General features: G+C 48.6%; 8 protein-coding genes across 8 annotated transcripts; 4 read left to right on the top strand and 4 right to left on the bottom strand.

Moving 5' to 3' along the window:
• Positions 1-67: 67 nt before the first annotated feature.
• Positions 68-860, top strand: BHQ10_004594 (uncharacterized protein; the record flags this gene model as incomplete). The annotated part of the gene is made up of 3 exons (XM_040876976.1): positions 68-427; positions 508-675; positions 732-860. The coding sequence occupies 3 exons, from the start codon at positions 68-70 to the stop codon at positions 858-860; spliced, it is 657 nt and encodes a 218-aa protein (XP_040733098.1).
• Positions 861-1,099: 239 nt separating this feature from the next.
• On the bottom strand, positions 1,100-1,609 carry BHQ10_004595 (uncharacterized protein; the record flags this gene model as incomplete). Its single annotated transcript, XM_040876977.1, has 2 exons — positions 1,100-1,258; positions 1,334-1,609. 2 exons carry the CDS (start codon positions 1,607-1,609, stop codon positions 1,100-1,102), a joined length of 435 nt encoding a protein of 144 aa, XP_040733099.1.
• Positions 1,610-2,086: 477 nt separating this feature from the next.
• Positions 2,087-4,510, bottom strand: BHQ10_004596 (uncharacterized protein; the record flags this gene model as incomplete). The annotated part of the gene is made up of 1 exon (XM_040876978.1): positions 2,087-4,510. One exon carries the CDS (start codon positions 4,508-4,510, stop codon positions 2,087-2,089), a length of 2,424 nt encoding a protein of 807 aa, XP_040733100.1.
• A 1,339-nt stretch (positions 4,511-5,849) lies between these two features.
• BHQ10_004597 (uncharacterized protein) lies at positions 5,850-8,879 on the bottom strand (the record flags this gene model as incomplete). Its single annotated transcript, XM_040876979.1, has 5 exons — positions 5,850-5,871; positions 5,930-6,641; positions 6,705-6,724; positions 6,807-6,991; positions 7,275-8,879. The coding sequence occupies 5 exons, from the start codon at positions 8,877-8,879 to the stop codon at positions 5,850-5,852; spliced, it is 2,544 nt and encodes an 847-aa protein (XP_040733101.1).
• A 1,790-nt stretch (positions 8,880-10,669) lies between these two features.
• Positions 10,670-12,692, top strand: BHQ10_004598 (uncharacterized protein; the record flags this gene model as incomplete). The annotated part of the gene is made up of 6 exons (XM_040876980.1): positions 10,670-10,724; positions 10,779-10,846; positions 10,898-11,065; positions 11,117-11,718; positions 11,772-12,377; positions 12,425-12,692. 6 exons carry the CDS (start codon positions 10,670-10,672, stop codon positions 12,690-12,692), a joined length of 1,767 nt encoding a protein of 588 aa, XP_040733102.1.
• A 1,280-nt stretch (positions 12,693-13,972) lies between these two features.
• BHQ10_004599 (uncharacterized protein) lies at positions 13,973-15,787 on the top strand (the record flags this gene model as incomplete). Its single annotated transcript, XM_040876981.1, has 2 exons — positions 13,973-15,480; positions 15,595-15,787. 2 exons carry the CDS (start codon positions 13,973-13,975, stop codon positions 15,785-15,787), a joined length of 1,701 nt encoding a protein of 566 aa, XP_040733103.1.
• A 785-nt stretch (positions 15,788-16,572) lies between these two features.
• BHQ10_004600 (uncharacterized protein) lies at positions 16,573-19,028 on the top strand (the record flags this gene model as incomplete). The annotated part of the gene is made up of 5 exons (XM_040876984.1): positions 16,573-16,662; positions 16,744-16,839; positions 16,904-17,172; positions 17,915-18,383; positions 18,432-19,028. The coding sequence occupies 5 exons, from the start codon at positions 16,573-16,575 to the stop codon at positions 19,026-19,028; spliced, it is 1,521 nt and encodes a 506-aa protein (XP_040733104.1).
• A 52-nt stretch (positions 19,029-19,080) lies between these two features.
• Positions 19,081-20,244, bottom strand: BHQ10_004601 (uncharacterized protein; the record flags this gene model as incomplete). Its single annotated transcript, XM_040876985.1, has 2 exons — positions 19,081-20,078; positions 20,127-20,244. The coding sequence occupies 2 exons, from the start codon at positions 20,242-20,244 to the stop codon at positions 19,081-19,083; spliced, it is 1,116 nt and encodes a 371-aa protein (XP_040733105.1).
• Positions 20,245-20,291: the final 47 nt, after the last annotated feature.

A 20,291-nucleotide genomic window follows, 5' to 3' on the forward strand; every position in this document is an offset into this window, starting at 1 on the left:
CAACCTCATCTGCTCTACTCACCCGCGAGAAGCACCTCCGAATTCAACCCTAATTGATACGAACGCAATGTTCTCCTCAGCAAGAGGCAGAATTGCCTCCGTCGCCCTCTCGGCATCCCGCTCGTCGGCGCGAGTTCCTGCGCGAGCCTCGTACTCCATCACCACCCCTCGCTGGTCCGACAATGCCTCTATCCCGGCCAACGACCCGACACCCAAGAAGCCCGTCCCCAACGTTTCTGCCACCAATGCCGTGCCCGTCGACTCAATGGGCGCCTTTGATGCGAAACTAGTCGAGAAGCCTGTCGAGGGAGAACAGAACCGACAGCTGCAGGCTCCCAATCGTGCGTCGACCTGGGCCCAGAGCCAGAAGCCCCGAGAGGAGGCTATGACTGGTCCTCGGTTTGAGCAGACTATCATCGAGCTTCAGGTGAGCACAACCGATGAATCAGTCGTTTGAATTGAGCACCCCAAGGTGCAGAGGTATGAAACAAACTAATGATGAGATAGCCCCAACCATACGCTGCCATTGAGCTGATCCACAAACAACCCGTGCGATGGACAAAGGAGCGAGTCGTCTCCTGCGACGGCGGCGGCGGCCCTCTCGGTCATCCCCGAATCTTTATCAACACCGACAAGCCTGAAATCGCTACCTGCGGGTACTGCGGACTTCCTTTTGTATGTCTACAGCCCTCTGGATTGCAATTGAAGAAGACATACTGACGTATTTCTAGGCCCACGAGAAAAACAAAGCATACCTCAAATCTCTCCCCAGCACATCCTATCCTCTCGAACCAACTGGAAACCCCGTTGAGGTCGAAGAGTCTCAGCGAATTACCGAGGGAGGCTATGAACAGCGATAGATCACAAACAAAAATCGCACGCTACTTTTAGTTCTCTCTTGTTCAATTCATTGGCGTTGTTTATTTATGTTGTTTCATGTCTGATTCATTGGACTTTTTCATCTTCATTATGTACATTTACGCGAAGAATAGTCATGGAATCATAGACAGTTATCATCTACCGAAAAGGAGTATGTATGTAGTATATATGAAACTATTTACAGCCTCTGTCTATCGGCTTCCTGTCCGTCGTCAGGAAATCATGCCTTCTCGCCTTGAATTGTAGCAACGACCTTTCTCGAATGCCGACTAGCCCTAAACTCCAAGTACCAAATGCCCTGCCATGTGCCCGTCGCAAGTCGTCCGTTCGTGATCGGAATCGTGACACTCGCACCCACCAAAGCGGATTTTATATGTGCCTATCCCGAAAAGAGCATCATTAGTAACCTTCCTACTTCCTCAATGTCTTAAAATCAGTTGAAAGAGAGGAGTACAGGCATATCATCCTCCCCCTCAGCACTATGCCTATAAAGATTCCCCTTCTTGTCATACGGCGCAATCCTGTCCAGCGCATCACTCATATCAGCGCGCACATCCTCGTCCCAATTCTCGTTTAGCGATAGTGCGCAGGAGGTGTGTTGAATGAAGAGGTTGAGCAGTCCGCATTTGTAGTCGCGGATTTCGGGTAGTTCGTTGACGACGGTGTCGGTGATGAGGTAGCTGCCGCGCGAGCGGGAGGGTAGGGTGAATTGTTTCTGGAACCAAGACATTTTCTTTTCTCTCTCTTTGATTGAGTGCTGATTTGAAAAGATGGTAAATTTCGGGGATGGGTTGAATGGATATCAAATTGGTGGGGAGCTGTCCCGCTTTTGGCGACGTCATTTTCTTCGACTGCACTATCAATGCTTTACACATGCAATTTGAGGACCTTTGAACTGATGCTGGAGTTGATTGCTACTAACGCTGTTGCGGCTATAATTCTATCTCTCACTCAGTGTTCAGTCTGTCAACCGCTCAATAGCGCAGAGGATGACGGGGCACTTAGAAGAAAGGCCGATATTTGGGAAATATGTGAACTCCATCTCACTGACGAACACGCACCTGATAATCTCATTCATCCAAGGTTCAACAATGTACATGATGATCAAAAAAAGATCCAGAAATGAAAACAAAGTGAGAGAAAGATGTCCCTGAACACAAGGGTATAAACAAAACTACTTCCAAAATCCTATACTTCATTACGCACATTACAACTTCTCAATGCTCCGTAACAGACTACCCTCCGCAAACTGACTCTGTGGAGTCATATCAAGTAAAGGACGAGTAGCATGACGATCACCAGTAGCAACACCCCGACCAACACCTGGACCGGCCTGTGAGCTTGGCGTATTGGCAGAAAGAGCTACAAGACCATTCGGTATGAACGGGGCAGCATCAGATGGGCTGGCAAAAGGATCCAAAATTGGTGTATGATTTTTATGTTGGCCTTTTACCGTGTTGGCGCGTCGACGGCCTGGGGGAGCGGGTGCAGACGCTGCCTCTTCGCGCCTCCATGTTGTGGCTGAAGGGATGTTGGGTATGCCAGGTATAGCTTCTAGTCCGGTGGCTGCTTCGACAAGAGGCATTCCTGAGTCGATTTTGACGCCGTGGCCTTTTCTTGCATGCTGAGGCGGTTCTCTGTACGTCGGTGTGAGGTCGACCAGAGGTTTGCCTTTACGTACCGAATTCGACCGGCTATGTGAAAAGCCTTCTGCAGGGCGATGGTTAGAGCGAACTGTATTCGAGCGACTGTTTCCTCGACTAGATGGATTGCTGAAAGGCATGCTTTGGAAAGAAGCTTGATCCGTGCTCGTCGGACTCAAGTGTTTCAACAGACCATGTGAGGAGAATGGGTCATGTTCATTTCCCTCTCTAGCTTCTCGTTCACGTTGAGCTGCTTGTTTTTGGCTGTATGTTCTTCCCAGGAGACTGTCTGGCGAAAAAGTCGAGTCGTCATCCTGTGGAGACAAGGATTCTTTTTGTATTTCCAGCGCAGGGAGATGCACAGGAAACGAGGAAGGGGGCGGTGCGTGGTCTCGTGCCTTTTTCTTGCGCAAGAACATATCGCGGCTGGATGCAGTGGTTTCTTCGGTCGCCTTCTCAGGTATTGATACACTGGATTCCGCATTGCGACCAAAGTCTATCAAAGGCTTGAATGAGCCTAGTTGGTATGGAATGGAATCGGTCGATACGTGTCGTTGCTGGCGAATAGATGGGGTTCTAGGGCCATCTCTAGATATTGGGGCTGACACAGTGGCATTGGCCGCCTCATTCGCCTTGCCAACTTCCAAGACATGGACGAGATACCAGCTGCGCCAACCATGGACTGCATCATAAAAGTCTTGCCCGACGGTCGAATCACTTATAGCAAAGTAACGGAGGAAGTTTTCTGTGGAAAGGAACATGGACGATTTCTGCTGACTTTTGATTGCAAAGCATATCTTCTTAGGCGGTTTGACGGTCTTCGCCAGTTGACGGCTAGTAGGCGTGTAAATATCAAAATCTGACATGTGACATACGTTTGTAAAGTCCTTTGCTTCTTTGGCATCTGACTTCTTGGAGAGCACGACCTGACCGTCATTGCGCAAAGTGATGTATCGTTTATCCCATTTGCCCGGCTTCGAAGAATGGTATACATGAAATTTTGCGTCTTTAGGCGCTGTATTTGGCGCAGCTGACAGTTCCAATTTCCGAGTCGCGCCGTCAAATGGCGGATCAGAAATGAGCAAGGCGTTGGCATCATCTGATGACCACGAATTCAGCACATCTCTCACATGCTCGTACCGACGTAGCGGTCGTTCAAGACCCAGAGATGAGAACGACTCGACGATGATGGCGTTTTTAGGATCAATGCGCTCAGAAAAACAGTTGGCGGCAGAGAAAATGATGTCTTTGACTCGCGTGGTAGGTGTGACAGGCAGTTTTAGCGAGCTTGACTTGCATTTCACCAGTACTCTCCGTTCACCAGCATTCACAGCAGAAACAGGAGCATCGATGCCAGGAGCAGGAAGGGTCATGTTGTTGCCGTTGCCGTTGCTGTTGTTGTTTTGTGAAGAATCGTCGAGAGCGTCAGGCCCCACCTTCCTGTGGTGGGATAAACCCAGTCGGTCCTTCCACGAGGCGCGCCTGCTGTGTCCAGCTCCTTCCTTCTCTTTTTCGGGCACGAATTTTGCTTGGACGGGGTTTTCTTGACGCGCCTGAGGCAGCGTGGCTGGTGCCTTAGGCCGCTCTGCCATGGTCAACTTGCGCATGGCCTCTTCTCTCATGCGCGCTTTCTCTGCCTCAGACAGCTCGTCATCGTGATCTGAGAATGGATTCTGTATCTTCTCAGAGCGAGGAGAGGCGCCACTGAGCGGACTGGCGACTTCCACAGTGCCCTTAGTGACGGCCTTGTGAGTTTGAACCGAGGCCGGCAATGAGGGCACTGGCGGACAATTAGCAGCGTGCGGTGCAGTGGTTGCAGTCTTGGGTCGGCGGTATCGTGACATGCTGCGCGCAATGGCCTCATTTGAAGGTTTAGCTGTGGATGCCTCCCCGGCTGCTTCAGTTGCAGCACGACGCACAGAGCGATATCGTGAGTATTTGGGGGTTGTCCCTGTTAGGGCCCCAGAGCTTTCCAGCTGGGTGGTCATCGTGAATTGTGGGTGAACCAATTCACAGGGTTGGCGTGGGAAGATTAAAAGTGTGTGCAGCCCCCCAAATTACTTCGAGAGGCTCTAAATTGCATGAATCCACTTTTGGAGGGCGCTAAGTTGTTACACAACCAAGTTGAGTGAGTGACGGGGCGTTTGACGGTCAATTAATTGTTGTGAGGTGTCAATCTGCCCCAGGCGCCCTCCAGGTCAAGCTTTCAATTGAGTAATTGTATTGTGTTTGTCGCACACGATCAAGGATTCCTGCATCCGCCCTTGCAACTCATCCAGCGTTCTTACAGCATTATGCCTATCCATTCAATGTCGTGCTCAGTGTCGCATTTGTTGTTGGGATAAGTATAAGACAATTCATTATCTTAAACCAAGACCAAGATCAACTAAAAGCAGATCAAGTGGGACATTCCAACTTTTTATTTCCATCATGTAGTGAATAATCCGGGCAGAGAATTCGGACGCGCTATGCGGCTGGCCTGTAATTTATGGAGTCAAGGCTTAAATTAAGAGTCTTGGCTTTGCACTTTGTTCGTATGCAAGGAAAAGAGAATTGCCAAGCCACACGCTGTACCGTGAAATTGAAACACTGTTATTACATCTTAATTTACAGTACACAATTGTTCTGACCATCTTGACTGATCTGAGGCACTAATTCTGACATGACTGGATTAATCATGCCAACTAGATACGGAGTACCCGTTCTGACAGAAAACGGGGGAGGGAGATCATTTCAATACCGAGGCAGGCTGGAGTCACGCGAGCTGATATCGCCTCTTGAGATTTGACTACGTAGGCGTTTTGATTGGGGTGTACGTAGAACGAACCTCCGTAGCTACGTGTGTTTCGATTCAATCAATAACCTGAATTAATTGATTTCCTAAGACAAGTCCGATCACACGTAATGTATGGAGGACATACATACGTACTGACGGATACGTTGAAACGCGTATTGAAATATAGGGATGAAAGCACGTCATGACTCGTAGCATATTTTGCACGAAGACTCAATGAATTATTTTTTACTTCTTTTGAGCATGTAATTCAATTCATTGTATGCACACAGATAATTCAGTCGTTTTCAGTTCGGCATTCCATTAGGATCATGACTTGGTCGTGCGCGCTCAATGTCTCTAATCTAAAAAAAGACTTACAAACTCATAAAAGTAATTACGTATACAGCTACGTACGGCTTGTCGTAATGAGCCAAAAAAAAAAATACGCCAACTAACTTTTTAGTAGCCGTCTAGGCCGCTCTGATCTATCAGGTCATATTGAATCTATCATGGATCTTCCCTCTCGGTATGATGAATGAGAGTCGCCGTCATTACTTCTTCAAGTATGCTTTCCTATATAGTATGTTAGCTCAATTCAACCACTCGATAAGTCGACACCTCATGCACATACCACCAATCATCAAACTTCATCGCCTGCACATTAATCCCAACATCCTTCAACACCTTGGTCGACAGATGCGTGTTATACGGCCTCTGAACCGCAGCATTCGGATCATTCCCTTCCTTATTCGCAACCATCCCCGGAATCTCCACCCCCAATATCTTCGCTAACCTTTGCGCAATTTCGTACTTGGTCATATCCTCCTCTGCCGAGAAATGGAGGATCTTAGGTAAGTTTTTCAAATTGTGCTTATCCTTGATGTAGCGCACAGCGATGTCGTTGCATACCCGTCCCACGTCTTGTGTATTTGTCGGAAACCGGCGTGCCCAATCATCCATTTTGAGGTTTGCGTTGGCATCTTTACTCTTTTCGACGGCATCCAAGATCGTGTTCACGGCGCTTTCACCGTTGTATTCTGTCGGTCCATACAGCACGGGGACGCGCAGGACGACACCCGTGCCGCTCTCCTTGGTAGCTTCTAGAACGGCCTCTTCACCGTCCCGTTTCATTTCACCATAGATATTGGTGGGACTGGTCTTTGCATCAGTTTCGTAAGGTGCTTCGCCTTCGCGGCCGGCAAAAACATAATCTGTAGAGATGTAGATGAGCAAAATCCCTCGCGCGTTTGTGCCTTCTGCTAGGATGCGTGTTGCCTCGACGTTGATTTTGCGGGCTTGTTCGGGATTCTTTTCGCAGGCGTCTGGTTGGCGGTTCGCGGCGCCTGTCACTTTCTATCAGCCTTTCTCCTCTCCGTCAACAGAGGCAACAGAAGATGGAGATATACAATGCACAACAACTTGCGGTCTACGCAATCACCATTTATCCCCATATTAGTCTACTGATGACGAGTACATAGTACTTCTAGGTAACCAGAGTTCAAACATACTTGGCTTCATCAAGTATCCTCTTCACATCCGCCGGATCCTCTAGATTCGCTTTCAGAATCGTTGGCGGGGCGGCTCGATTGAATCCTTGCCCTACGGTTAACCATCCCGCCTGTTTGAAGGATTTGGTGACTTCGCGGCCTAGTAGGCCGGTTGCGCCGGTGATGAGAGCTGTATGAGACATTTTCTGTGTTCAATTGAACTGAATAATATGTTTAAGGAAAGATGATGGTGGTGTTCAGCAGGTCCGTTGATTCTACACAAGTGGGGAAGCTTTGGAGCTCCGGTGAAATGATGACGTCGACAAATTTAGGTCTAATTTTCTATATTTTGATTTTGCTCATTACGTACGTTTTGACAATTGAGACATGTTTATGCTTGCTTTATATATACTTGTACGGGTTCATGATTCCGTTCTGTAAATTAATGTTAGTATCCTGTTCTGAATTGCAAAAGAAGAAATAACTTACCGGGTCGTACAAATCCTTCAACTGCTTCATAAGCTTTATATTCGTGTCGTTCTGGCTATACCCAATGAACTCCTTCTTTGCAACACCTAATCCGTGCTCTGCGCTGATACTGCCGTTGCGCTTGGCAATCCACTCGTAAACCCACGGCTCAATGGCTTCCTCGACTTCCTTGGTGTACTGTCGTACGGCCACATTCAAGTGCAGGTTGGAGTCTCCCATATGGCCATATCCGACTACAGCGCGGACGGGAAAGGAGTCGTCATCGCCCACAAGACCCTTCTCAGTGAGACGAGTTTTGGTGTCCTCGACGAGCTGGTAGAGTTCAGGGAGTGGGATGGAGACGTCGTATTTGTAAGTTCCTCCGAGATGGCTCAAAGACTCGGTGATGCCTTCACGCCAGCGCCAGAGAGATTGAATTTGTGTCTCGTCCTGAGCGAGGACCCCGTCGGCGACGATGCCTTCTCCCAAGACGTGTTCTAGAAACGATTCCAATTTGGCAGTGTCATGTTCGGCATTGGAGCCGCTGGTCTCAATCAGACAGTAAAATGGGTATTCGCCTTCAAGAGGGGCCTTGTTGCCGGTAGATTCCTTCACTAGAGCCTGGCTTCTGCCGTCCATTAATTCAAAGGCAGAGAGGATCTCGGACAGTTGGCCCTTAGCTTCACGGAATGCCTTTCGGACTTGGTCGAAACTCTCCAAACCAAAGTAAGCAACGTTAACAGCCTTGGCACGGGGTGGACACAAGATAGAGACACCGGTGATAATACCAATGGTTCCCTCGGCACCGATGAATAGTTGCTTAAAGTCGTAGCCTGTGTTGTTCTTACGGAGAGTGGACAAACTGTCAATAATGGTTCCATCCGGCAAGACAGCTTCCAGCCCCAAAACATTTCCATGGAGACTTCCATAACGCAAAAGACGTAAGCCACCAGCGTTAGTTGCAACGTTTCCTCCAATGTGACACGATCCCTTAGCTCCAAGATCCAATGGGAAGAGGTATCCCTTTTCACCGACATGTGCATCTGCAATCTCAAGGATAACACCAGCATCAGCAACAAGAACACCAGACTCCTCATCAAAAGAGCGAATCTGATTCAATCGCGCGGTATTTATGACAATCTCATCAAACACGGGCACAGAACCTCCCACCAAACCCGTATTGCCGCCCTGAGGCACAACAGCCAATTTATGCTCATTGCAGTACTTCAATATCTTGCTCACTTCCTCCGTAGTCTGTGGTTTCAGGACAAGGCGTGTCTGGCCTCCGTATTTGCGCATCCAATCGCTGTTGAAGGCAGCTAGGTCGTCAGTAGCATCGGTATTGACACCATCGATGAGCGCGGAGTCGGTGCCGAGAAGCTCTTTGAAGTATTGTACATGCTCTTTTGTGACCTCGGCGAAATTAGGGTTTCTTTTGAGCTGAGGGTATGACGCGGCGGTCAGTTTGATTTTGCGGGAGGCATCTGCGCGGTTGGTGGTGGTGATGCTGAAAGAACGAGCAGTGTTGACCGAGATCGGTGCAATGATGGTCTGTGGTGTAAATCGACAACGAGACGACAGTCTTGTCCTGCGCAGAGCAGCGGCGACGCTGCGCGGAGCTGACATGATGTGAATGTCCTTGGAGAGAATATTCGTACGACAATAACCCAAACTCCAGGTTTGAAGCGATTGCGAGAAAATGTCTGAATTGGAGGGGAGGTAAAAGTATCTGCCGGGTCTTCGGACAACGAATTCGTCCCTAGACGTTGATTGGTCTGAAGCTGCTGGATATGATGACGTGATTGGCTAGGTCGAACTATCCTGCCGTTCTACTACCACCGCCCACGGTCAATAGTTTTCCTGATTGGCCGAATCTCTTTGTTTTCACAGGCCGGATACAAATCCGATTGCGGAGACACGGCAGAAAGCGAATATTGGCTCATCTCTTTTTCGCTAGGTGTTACGCAGTTCTACATTCGCGATAGTGCTCTGACTAGGTGTACTGACCATATATTCATGATATGCAAGATGGCAGTCATACCTCACCTCTATCTTTTATATGAGTTTCGTCAATATACGTACTATGTAAATTTGGGAAGCTCGATATCGGGGGGCCAATCGCCAACCGCCAGGGCAGGGCATTGATACTCTTTTGACGCAATTGGACACTATATGGTTCGGGTATTTGCGATCAGTCCAATGTTCCGAGTCCTTCCAGGCTTTCAATCTCAGCATTGTTCGATTGGGCCTGCCAAGGAACACAGACCCAATCAACCTGCTATAGACTTATAGAAACCCTGATGCAATTGTTGAGCAGCCGTCGAGACTGCTTATCAACAGCAACAGGACGACCAGCTTTTCCGAGCTCTGATAATTTCGTCACCCCACAGGAAGCAGCAGCGAAGTTTGTGCAAATTGTAGGCACATACCCCAGATCATCCCTTTCAAGGGATACGAAAACAAGAGAAGCTCATCGCACATCCTTCGAAAAGGGTCAACCCATGTGATCTCGTGTGAACCCCCCCGCATTCTTTCTAGTCAATTGCATGGATGGGAAAGCGTGTCTTTATCTGGAACCGTCAAACTTAAATGACGCCAAATGATGTTGTGAAGACTTCTGATGTTCTTTGTTTTCATTTGTATCCTAAAGATAGATAACGAGCATGCCGTCAACCTTGAAAGCAAGCTTTGATCGGAGAATCCGATGGCAGACGAGGACGAAGTCAAATCGTACGTAGCTGAATGCTACCAGTGGTGAGACTAGCACCCAGCGTGTGCCTCTATAAAAGTTAATTCTGGAAGTCAGTTTGATTATCGGCTTCTTAAAAGGGGCAGTGTCTTTTCCGGAAACCATAAATCAGCTATGGTAACGCGCAATTTCTGTCCATGCTGGAGTCAAGAAATGCAATACAGTGCAATGTGCTGGATAATCTGAAGTATATCGATCTGAAGCACAGCAAGGGTCTAAATAATATTTCAGACGACGCTGTTGTCGTGTCGACAATCTGGGAAGGAGCGGGGTGCATCGGCATTAGCGCAGCCGGTTGCCCAGGACGACCGTTGTTTCCTCCACCCGCACCTGCCCTAAGGTTTGACTAGTCCTCGATCGGGCAGCTCCTGCCTTGACTGCGACGCTGCGCTGAACTCGAGCTGCCTACCTTTTTGTCTCGGAGTAAAAGAAAAGAAAACTCGAAGATCTGATCTGACTTGACTTCTCGCCCTTTCACCTTCCCTCTCGCCCTTTCCTCTCCCTCACCCTCTCCCCAACTTCTACCCGCCTGTGTCCCTTCGACCAATTCCTCTCAAGCTCCTACTTGTTGCTGGTCGGCAGCTGTTCTCAGCACGGGAGTCTTGTCGGATAGAGAAGGCCCAGTTCGTGCGCATATCTGTGATTTATTGTGTATCAATCGCAGAAGATGGCGTCCGACGGCGATATGGCTAGTCGCTACCAGGTGATGGAAGAGCTAGGCAGTAAGTCGATGTCTTGGTTCCAAATTGGACATTGCTAACGAAAGTATTACCCAGGTGGCAGCTTTGGCACGGTGTACAAGGGTATTGAGAAGTCGACTGGGGAGATAGTGGCTATTAAACATGTACTTCCGTCCTCACCACGATCCAATACGTTGCTAATGTTCAATTGCTAGATTGACCTCGAGTCGAGCGAAGACGATATTGCCGAAATCCAGCAAGAAATATCGGTCCTGGCCGCTTGTGCAAGCCCATTCGTTACTCAGTATAAAGCCAGTTTTCTCCGCGGCCACAAATTATGGATTGTCATGGAATACCTCGGGGGTGGTTCGTGCTTGGATCTGGTATGCATACAGACCAAATATGAACAACGATGGCGGGCTGACAGCATCCAGATGAAACCGGGAAATTTTAGTGAAGCGCAAATCGCTATTGTCTGCCGTGAACTGTTGTTAGGATTGGACTATCTCCATCGGGAAGGAAAGATACACCGAGACATTAAAGCAGCGAACGTCCTTCTATCTGAATCGGGAAAGGTGAAGTTGGCGGATTTCGGCGTGGCTGCGCAATTATCCAATATCAAATCACAAAGGAACACCTTCGTTGGTACCCCTTTCTGGATGGCCCCGGAAGTGATTCAGCAGGCTGGGTACGACTTCAAAGCAGACATTTGGTCATTGGGAATAACTGCAATGGAACTCGCAAACGGAGAGCCACCACATGCTAGCACCCACCCAATGAAAGTTCTGTTCCATATACCCAAAGCTCCAGCTCCACGTCTCGAAGGTAACGAATTCAGCCAAACATTCAAGGACTTTGTTGCGCAGTGTTTGGTGAAGGATCCCGATCGACGATACACCGCGAAGGAATTGTTGAAACACAAGTTCGTCCGCAATGCAGGAAAAACAGAAACTCTACAAGAGATAATTCAACGAAAGCAAGACTGGGACAACGGCAAGGGACATCCGGATGATACGAGATACTACGCCGAGACTCTGTAAGAGGATCTGTCCTGGATGAACGATTTGATCAAGAACTAATGTACATTAGGACCACGTTCTCATCAAATGAGGAAGACGACGATGGATGGGTGTTTGATACAGTAAAGGCATCCACGGTCAAGAGGCCAGTCATCGCCGAGGACTTTTGTGAAGATCCTTTTGTCAAGACCGAAGAGATGAAGTCAATGCCCAGACCTGTCGCCAATTCTACCGTCAGACGAACGCCTGTCGCCGAACGATCCCCATCCGTCAAGCGATCGAACACGAAACGTCGATCCAGCGGCGTCAAACATCCGCTTGGTCTCAACTTGAGCTACGGAAATAGCCCGTCTACAGTGCGTCAATTTCGCCGAGTCTCGGACAAAGGGAACAATGATCAGGCGCAACACTATAACTACCCTCCGGGGTTAGATGAGAATGTGGCCGCTAAGACATTGTTCACTGATCCCGTTCCGAACAGCAAGGAGGCTCAGTTAGGACGAAGGGCATATAGCAGAGGCATTGGCCTTGCTTGCCAGGAAATCCTGGCCAACACTGGTGACCAGGAGAAGCGAGAGGCAATCTCTCGGTTAGCAGAGGCGTTTAGTGACCTCGAAATGGTCGACCCGGAAGGATTATATCATATCTTGAAGCTATCAAATGAAAAGATGAGAGCGTAAGTTCTTTCCTTCTTTCGTGAACGAATATTACTAACCATCACAGTGATTCGAAGCTCTCTGCTCTCCTACCCGAACCAACCCCGACGACTCCTCAGAAGCAAAAACTCGTTTTGGCCCAGAACAATCCTCACCTCAAGAGCCACCGCCGCCGCCAATCAGAACAAATCCAGGTTGAACATATAGGCAGCCCGCAGTTGTCAAGCAGCATGCCCGGACAGCACGTTCCAGGAATGGAACATACGAAGCAACTTGCCGATGTTCTCTATCAACGATGGAGTGAAGGTCTCCGCAACCGATGGCCGGCCATCTAATATTACTTCAACCACGACTCGAGAAATCCATTCTTTGTACAACATTACATCATCCACCATCCACTTTGACGTCGACTTCGACATTTACACCCTTCTCAGAGAGAGTGACGTTTACTCCGTCCCATCTGCATTTCGGCGGCTTGACTGCTTTCTTCTTGCGATCGTTTATGGCATTGGATTTCGTTTCCTTCAATTGATGGAAACTGATCTTACCGCCAACCTTATCTCTTGTACATTTTGTTCTTTCTGCTTCGCTCGTTTTGACTCTGCCTGCACAGCATTGGAGTTTTGTTGGATATACTGGCCGAAGCTGCCAGAAAGAAGTTATCTGAGTTTTTTTTTCTGTCTTTTATGCTGTCATTTGAAGGCATAATAATACCTTGATCTTTGTGTGTACACTTTGCTTCTCTTCGTTCGCTTGATTCCCCGGTGTATTATATCCCTCCGCCCACCACTTGAGGCTGGTCAGTACTGTTTCCTCTCGGTCGATTGCATTTTGTGTTGATTATTCTTAATCTCTTTGATTCTTGATAGATAGTTTTGGACGCTGCTTTGTACTCTATGCGCGTGATGTTTATACTTTTGGACTGGGCACGAGTTGCCTGGGCAATGTGTTATATAGAACACTCAATAATAACTTGGATAGTTACACAGCATCTCAAATAGACCACGCACTATGTAGTCGGGAAAATAACCACATACGTAGACATGTAGTGGAGAAGCTGCGCGGGTGCTTTGACGGTCTAGAGCTTCCCGCCGTACTGCGAGTAAAAGAAAGGGTGGAGATATGTGAGCTGGCCCCTGAAGACAAGCGTCCTGTCGTCCTCCGAACCCTCGTGGAGTCTGCTGCTGAATCCGCGCTGATAGGCTGGAGGCCACTTCTGAAACCGCCTGCCTCGACGCTTTAATTTGTTGTTCGTTTTTAAGGTCTGCACCACTGCCGCGGCCGATCTCTCCCTGCAGTGGTAGGACTTATACCAACTGCAATTAATTCAGCCGACTCTCATTTTCCCCTGTATTTCCTTTATGCTATTTATCTCATGATTTGCTTTGTTGTTTCTTTTCCTACTCGATCCTGCAGCTTCCTTGTTTGTTCTGTTTTATTGTTTAACGACTTGTTGTGCTTAGTACGCTTGTAGCATTCTTATTGGCGGCGTCTTGATCTTCTCGTCCTATCGTGTTGTGTCTGTTTTCAGCTATGCTATAGGGTCTACCGATCTCTGCTTCAGCCTTGATCGTAGAGCATAGGTCATAGACCTCTCTGGTCTATACTCATAACCATGGAGGAACCTGTTTCCGACCACGGGCCTTCCCCAGAGGCACCGTTGCCACCGAAGACTTCGACCAAAGACTTGGAACGTTCTGCTGTTCCCTCGCGTCCCAACGCCGCCGCTCGCCACGCAAAACGCCTGACCCTCAACTTTCCCATTGCGCCGGCCCTCAATCTCCGACCAGAGCAATCATCGCCGTCTGTCGCTACTCCTGCCACCGAGACGTCTCCCCGGATGATGTCACCCGGTCAATCCGTTCCTGACGCCTCCATCCTAGGCGAGGCACTCAACCACGAACCGACCGATCTCCTAACAGCCATTGCTTCACAAGAGCGAAAAGTTCTCGAACTCAAGGAGGAATTGTACAAGGCCGAGGCGGAGCTGACGAGCCTGAAGAAGCAATGGGTTCGAAGCGAAAGACAAAAGAAGCAGACGGAAATCAGCCACCATGCAGAAGCCATGCGGCCGATACGGCCATCGATGGATGGCTCAAGCGATCTTCAGTCCCCCAGAAACTCCGAGAATACAGCAGCGGCCTCCATGGCAACAACGCCTATAGATGCCGTCCCCGTTCAGGTTAGAAGGAGCAAAGAGTTAGAACGACGAAATAGCATTCGCAGTGCAGCCAAAGGCGAAGCGTTAATCTCCGCTAATGGTCGGAGGGTCTTTGCTGGGTCGAAACACACTCGGACTTTATCTTTATTGTCGCCTGATATGGGCGTTGTTAGACCACCGTTTCCGATGCCAAGTCCTTCTGACTCGACGCAAAGCTCCGAGTCTCAGGCGACACGACATCCGCGATCTGCAACACTGCCTTCTGTGGARSGAGCCGATACATCAAAGACTGTGGAGGCATCCGACAAGTCGACAACCGAGAATGAGTGGAGGCGTTCTTTACCTCCCCCATCTAGCGAAGCTCTTTTACGGACGGGCAGACAAATGGCATCTGATCTGAGAGAGGGACTATGGACATTCTTGGAAGATATTCGGCAAGCTACAGTAGGAGAGGAAGGAATCAGCGCTACACGAAATCGAACGCTACAACCCCCAACATCTGGCACACCACGTTCTCGTAGCGGACAACGAAGCGAGCGGAGCGTTACCCCGGTCCGACGCCGGGACCAGAATGGAAATTCTATCGGACGCACAAGCTCATCAACATCACTGTCCAAGGATGCATCAGCATCAAGAAAAACTGGTAATAACAATTCTTCTTCTCCATCTCCTCCGACCGGCACAGAGGTATCGTTTTGGAGTGAATTCGGAGTTGATACCCCGGGGCAGAAGCTCAAACCCAAACAAGCCACCGCAGTGGCCGCCAGCAATACCCAAAACGGACAGAAAGGGTCCGCAAACTCGAGCCAGCTAGAAGTCGAGGAGGATGATGACTGGAATGACTGGGATACGCCGCAACCAAACAAGAAATCGCATACACCTTCGTCGAGTCGATCGACGGTTACTTCTAAAATCGATCAATCCCCGTCAACCCAGCTCAGTAGTCCAAGAACTAGTGCAAGGTGAGCCGAAAAATTGCGATGTACTTTCGTGTTTGTGCTTCATTGATTTAAAACTCTTTTACTTCCTGTTTTAGCACTAAGTCCATGTTGGCTAACGGTAAGCGGAAACAATAGCTTCGGGGAGCGAAATACCGACGAAGCAGAACGACCTCGCACGGAAAATGGGATTCCGTGGCCGGCATTGAGCAAGTTCACTGCCTCGCAACTCACGCGCACCGCGTCGAGCTTGATGGATGAATGGGAGAAAAGCTTAACCTCTGCCTCATCATCTGCGAAAGCGGAACAGGACGATTGGGAGGCTTTTTGATCACCACAACATTTATACATGACACGGTCGATACGGTCGAATATCTGCACATAAATTTTATCTACTTCGACATGACGAACGCTACGGTGTTTGAATTTCTTGCTTTCTTATCTACCTTGTTTTCTAACGGATGATTTGCGCCTTGCTAGAGCGAACATGAATCACGAAACGAGGCCTTATGTTGCTACTTTATGTTATTATCCTTTTTGGCTTCTTCGATTCTTCGGACCGACTGGTGGGCTTGTTGGTGATACCATTTTTCTTGTTATTTATTGAGTCTATATTGGTTAGATATGTACATGTAGACTAGAAATACATATTTACTTCGTATTATCTTCGCAGAGCCTCCAAGTATTAGACTGGAATGTCCAACATGGAAAGCAGAAGTCTATTTCAATCAAACGATATCCTTCTTGAATTCGCAGTATATATCAACTGCTAGAATGAACAATTCATTGACTGTCTAACGCCCAACAATCGAAGTATAACTGCACTATTGGTCCCTAAACGCCGCCGTACATTTTTGTAAACTTTTCTCCACCTCCGCGGCCATCTTCAATAAAGGTCCAAAAACTGCGCAAGCACACGATATCCTTCGAATCTCATCAATATCATACAAGGCGACTATACAGTAACATATTTATCCTCCTATTCCTTGGTGCGAGTGTCGAATATTCGCATTCTCATTCCACTTCACCTATACCACTCCCCGGTTGCGCCGAACACTCCCGTTTGTGCTGGAGACACAACAATCATCAGACATCCAAAATAATTAAATCGACAATATGAGTTTCCCAGGCTTCCCGCCAATGGGCGGCGCTGGCGCCGGACCTAATGCAGGCATGTCTGAGCAGGAGCAGAATATGATTAAAATGGTATGACCTTTGACCTAGGCTTTTGACCCTAGGTATTGAATTCATTTCATTGCATTGCTAACCTATTTTTCCATATTACAGATGAACGCAGCCGCAGAATCATGTCCGTTCAAGATAGCCCTCTCCGGCGGTGCTGGATTCGCATTAGGTGGTGCTTTCGGTTTTCTTACTGGCGCCGTACGTTCTGGCCTTATACTTCTGTGTTTTTACGCATGTACTGATTTGTAGAATGAATGAACAGATGGCCTACGACGTCCCCCTAACTGCAAAAGGCACAGAAATTTACAACCTCCCCTGGCGCGAACAACTCAAACACGGCTTCAAGGACATGGGTACCCGCGCCTGGAGCAGCGCAAAAACTTTCGGATATATCGGCGCAATATACACAACGGCAGAATGTTCCGTTGAGGGACTACGCGCAAAAAATGATTTGACGAATCATGTGGTCGCGGGTTGTCTAACGGGTGCTTTTTTGGGGAGGAACGCTGGGCCTCAGGCGGCATTGACGGGGTGCGTTGGGTTTGCGGCTTTTAGTACGGCTATTGAGGCTTATATGCGCATGCCGGGAGAGAATTGAGCGGTTCATAACGTTGACTTTGGGCTTTGATTTGTTTGATTATGCGGGGTGTGTGAGTATCGGAACATCATGGGGTTTGTTTCCATGATACATATGTACAAGCAAGCATTGCTGGAGTTTTTGGTACAGGCTGGGTTTTGTTTTGTCACTTGAGGGTTCCTTACTCCTGTCCACTCATCTATATTGGAAATATGTATATTATTGTTTGATAATAGACTATAGACTGCTTCATCTTGAATATGAAGGGTTCTGCATCTACCATTAAGGCGCTAAGGCCGGTTGTTACTGAGATAGCTTCTCTCGAAAGAAAAAACCCCCAACCAACTGGTTAGTTGTCTATGCTTTAAAGAGAGGCGCGACGGTACCTGAGCATTTGCCCTAAGCGATGTTTTGATAGAGGCGAATGACGTCAAGACTCTACAATATCATCAACGGCAAACAGACTTGATCAGCATGAAAAGAACTTATCGTTGATCCATAAGCTGGGAATAAATATGACTACTACAACTGTATGTTCCGAATAAAAATTTCCAGCAGAGCATGGAAATTGATACCGAAACAGGTCGAATATTCCAAAGATGAACCCTTGAACCGTGAACCTCCATTACACAAACTTGTATCCAGGTCAGCTTGTCTCTTTTGACAACGATGGTGATACTTTTTAACAGTTACCAGCTTCCTCACAAAAGGAGATGCAACCTACGACCGCAACCACGGTCCAATCCCTCATCTCAATGCCGACACTCACACAACCACAATAAACGGACAAGTTCCCAACCCTCTGAAACTATCTATTCACGATCTTCAAACCAAATTCCCGCAACACGAGGTCATTTGTGCCCTCCAATGCGCCGGTAATCGTCGCCATACAATGCGCACGCAACTCAAGGAAGTTCAGGGCATAGACTGGCTAGACGGCGCGATTATGAATTGTAAATGGAAGGGCCCGCGGTTGAGAGACGTGTTGATTACAGCTGGTGTGCATCCTGGCCAGGAAGGTGCGGAGAAGAAGAAGAAGAAGAAGAAGAGATACGTGGCGTTTGAGTGTTATCAGGTTGAGTGTCAGGATGATACCTGGTTTGGTGGTAGTGTGGAGTTGGAGAGGTGCATGAGTGTGGATGATGAGGTTATTCTTGCTTTGGAGGTATGACTCTCTTCTCGGATCCTGTTAGCATGCTGATTATCATAAAAGATGAATGGCAACCCCCTATCACCCAACCACGGCCATCCAGTCCGCGTCGTCATCCCTGGCGTCGCAGGTGCCAGATGGGTGAAATGGCTAGACCGCATTATAATTCAAGATCAGCATTGCCAGAATCATTACCAGCAGTACGACTACAAGGTCTTACCACCGGAAGCCAGTGACTCGGAAAAAGCGAAGGAGTATTGGATGAAAGTGCCGCCGTTGTTGGATATGCCGATTAATTCTGTGATTGCGGCTCCGGATGATGGTGAGACAGTCGTGGTTCAGGTTGGTAGGGTTGGTGTGAAGGGGTATGCAGTGCCGCAGGGTCGTGATGGACCGGTTACGCGAGTTGAAGTTTCGGGGGATGGGGGGAGGACGTGGATTGATGCTCAGCTCGAGACACMCGAATGTGAGAGCTTTAACGATACGTGGTGCTGGAAGTTATGGAAGGCCTCAGTGCCCATGGAAAGAGGTTCTGGAAAGCTCATCCTGAGCAGGGCTTTTGACGCAGCAGGCAACACCCAGCGAGAAAGTTGCCCCTGGAACCTGCGAGGAGTCGCATATAACGGGTACGGAATGTCGAAGGATCTGAATATTGTATAATTGATGTACACAAAAATAAGCTCATTCTGTACATTGGCTTGCTGTATATAATCTAAGGTAGTACAATATACTTCTCCAGATGCTTGGGAATAACACCACGAAGATTCTTGCTCTTCAACCATTTATCGGAGAAAAGTCTGTCGGCGTAACGATATGCGCCATCGCACAGAATTGTAACGACGGTGTGACCCTTGCCCAGTTTCTCGGCAACCTCCTTGGCGGCAACAACGTTCAATGCAGAGCTAGCACCGAGATACAGTCCCTCTTCATCCAAGCAGCGATATACCATTTCAATACTTTTCTCGTCGCTGATGTGCAGTGAATCATCGATTAGGTCAATATCGGGTTTCAGGTTATCTGTCACACGGCCTTGGCCGATACCCTCCGTTATGCTTCCGCCAGCCCGCTCAGCGAGCTTGCCGCCACTTTGGATGTAGCTGTGCAAGACACTGCCGGGAGGATCGGCAAGGAAGCTCTTCACACGGCCGTCGCTGACAGTTTTCAAGTAGCGGGTTATTCCAGCCAAGGTACCCGCAGTTCCTGTCGCGCAGGTAAATGCATCAATTTTACCCTCGGTTTGAGCCCAGATCTCAGGCCCAGTAGTCTCAATATGGGCCTGCCGGTTTGCGGTGTTGTCAAACTGATTGGTCCAGACTGCATTATCGAGAGATTCTGCATGTCGTCGAGCCTGGTGGTTATAGTTTTGTGGGTTGTCAAACGCAACAGCTGGGACGGGATAAACCTCGGCGCCCAGCAATCGCAACAAATCAATCTTGCCCTGCGATTGCGTGTTGGGCATATAGATGACGAGTTTGTATCCCTTTGATCGGCAGACATGAGCAAGACCGATACCAGTATTTCCTGCAGTACCCTCTACCACAGTACCACCTGGGCGCAAAAGGCCCTTTTCTTCGGCATCTTTGACGACGTATAACGCAGCACGATCCTTGACACTGCCACCGGGGTTTTGGAATTCGGCCTTTCCAAGAACGTTGCAGCCTGTTTCTTCCGAAAGCCGTTTGAGTCTAATCAATGGCGTGTTGCCAATTGCTATAATTTGTCAACCCATGTTCATCCGGACAAAAGAGGCGAATTTACCTTCTGTGAGACCATTAACCCATCCCTGAGCAGAGGACACCTTTGTGTTATACGCAGTCGAAGCCTCTGCACTACGCAGAGCCGTCGTCGCAAAGGTGCGCAGGCCGTGCTTGAACATTGTGAGTTGCTCAAGAAACGAGGAGTCGAGCGGAGAGCGACGTTTCT

The sequence above is a fragment of the Talaromyces amestolkiae genome (genome assembly GCF_001896365.1).
Source record: "Talaromyces amestolkiae strain CIB chromosome Unknown scaffold8.1, whole genome shotgun sequence".
Lineage (NCBI taxonomy): Eukaryota > Fungi > Ascomycota > Eurotiomycetes > Eurotiales > Trichocomaceae > Talaromyces > Talaromyces amestolkiae.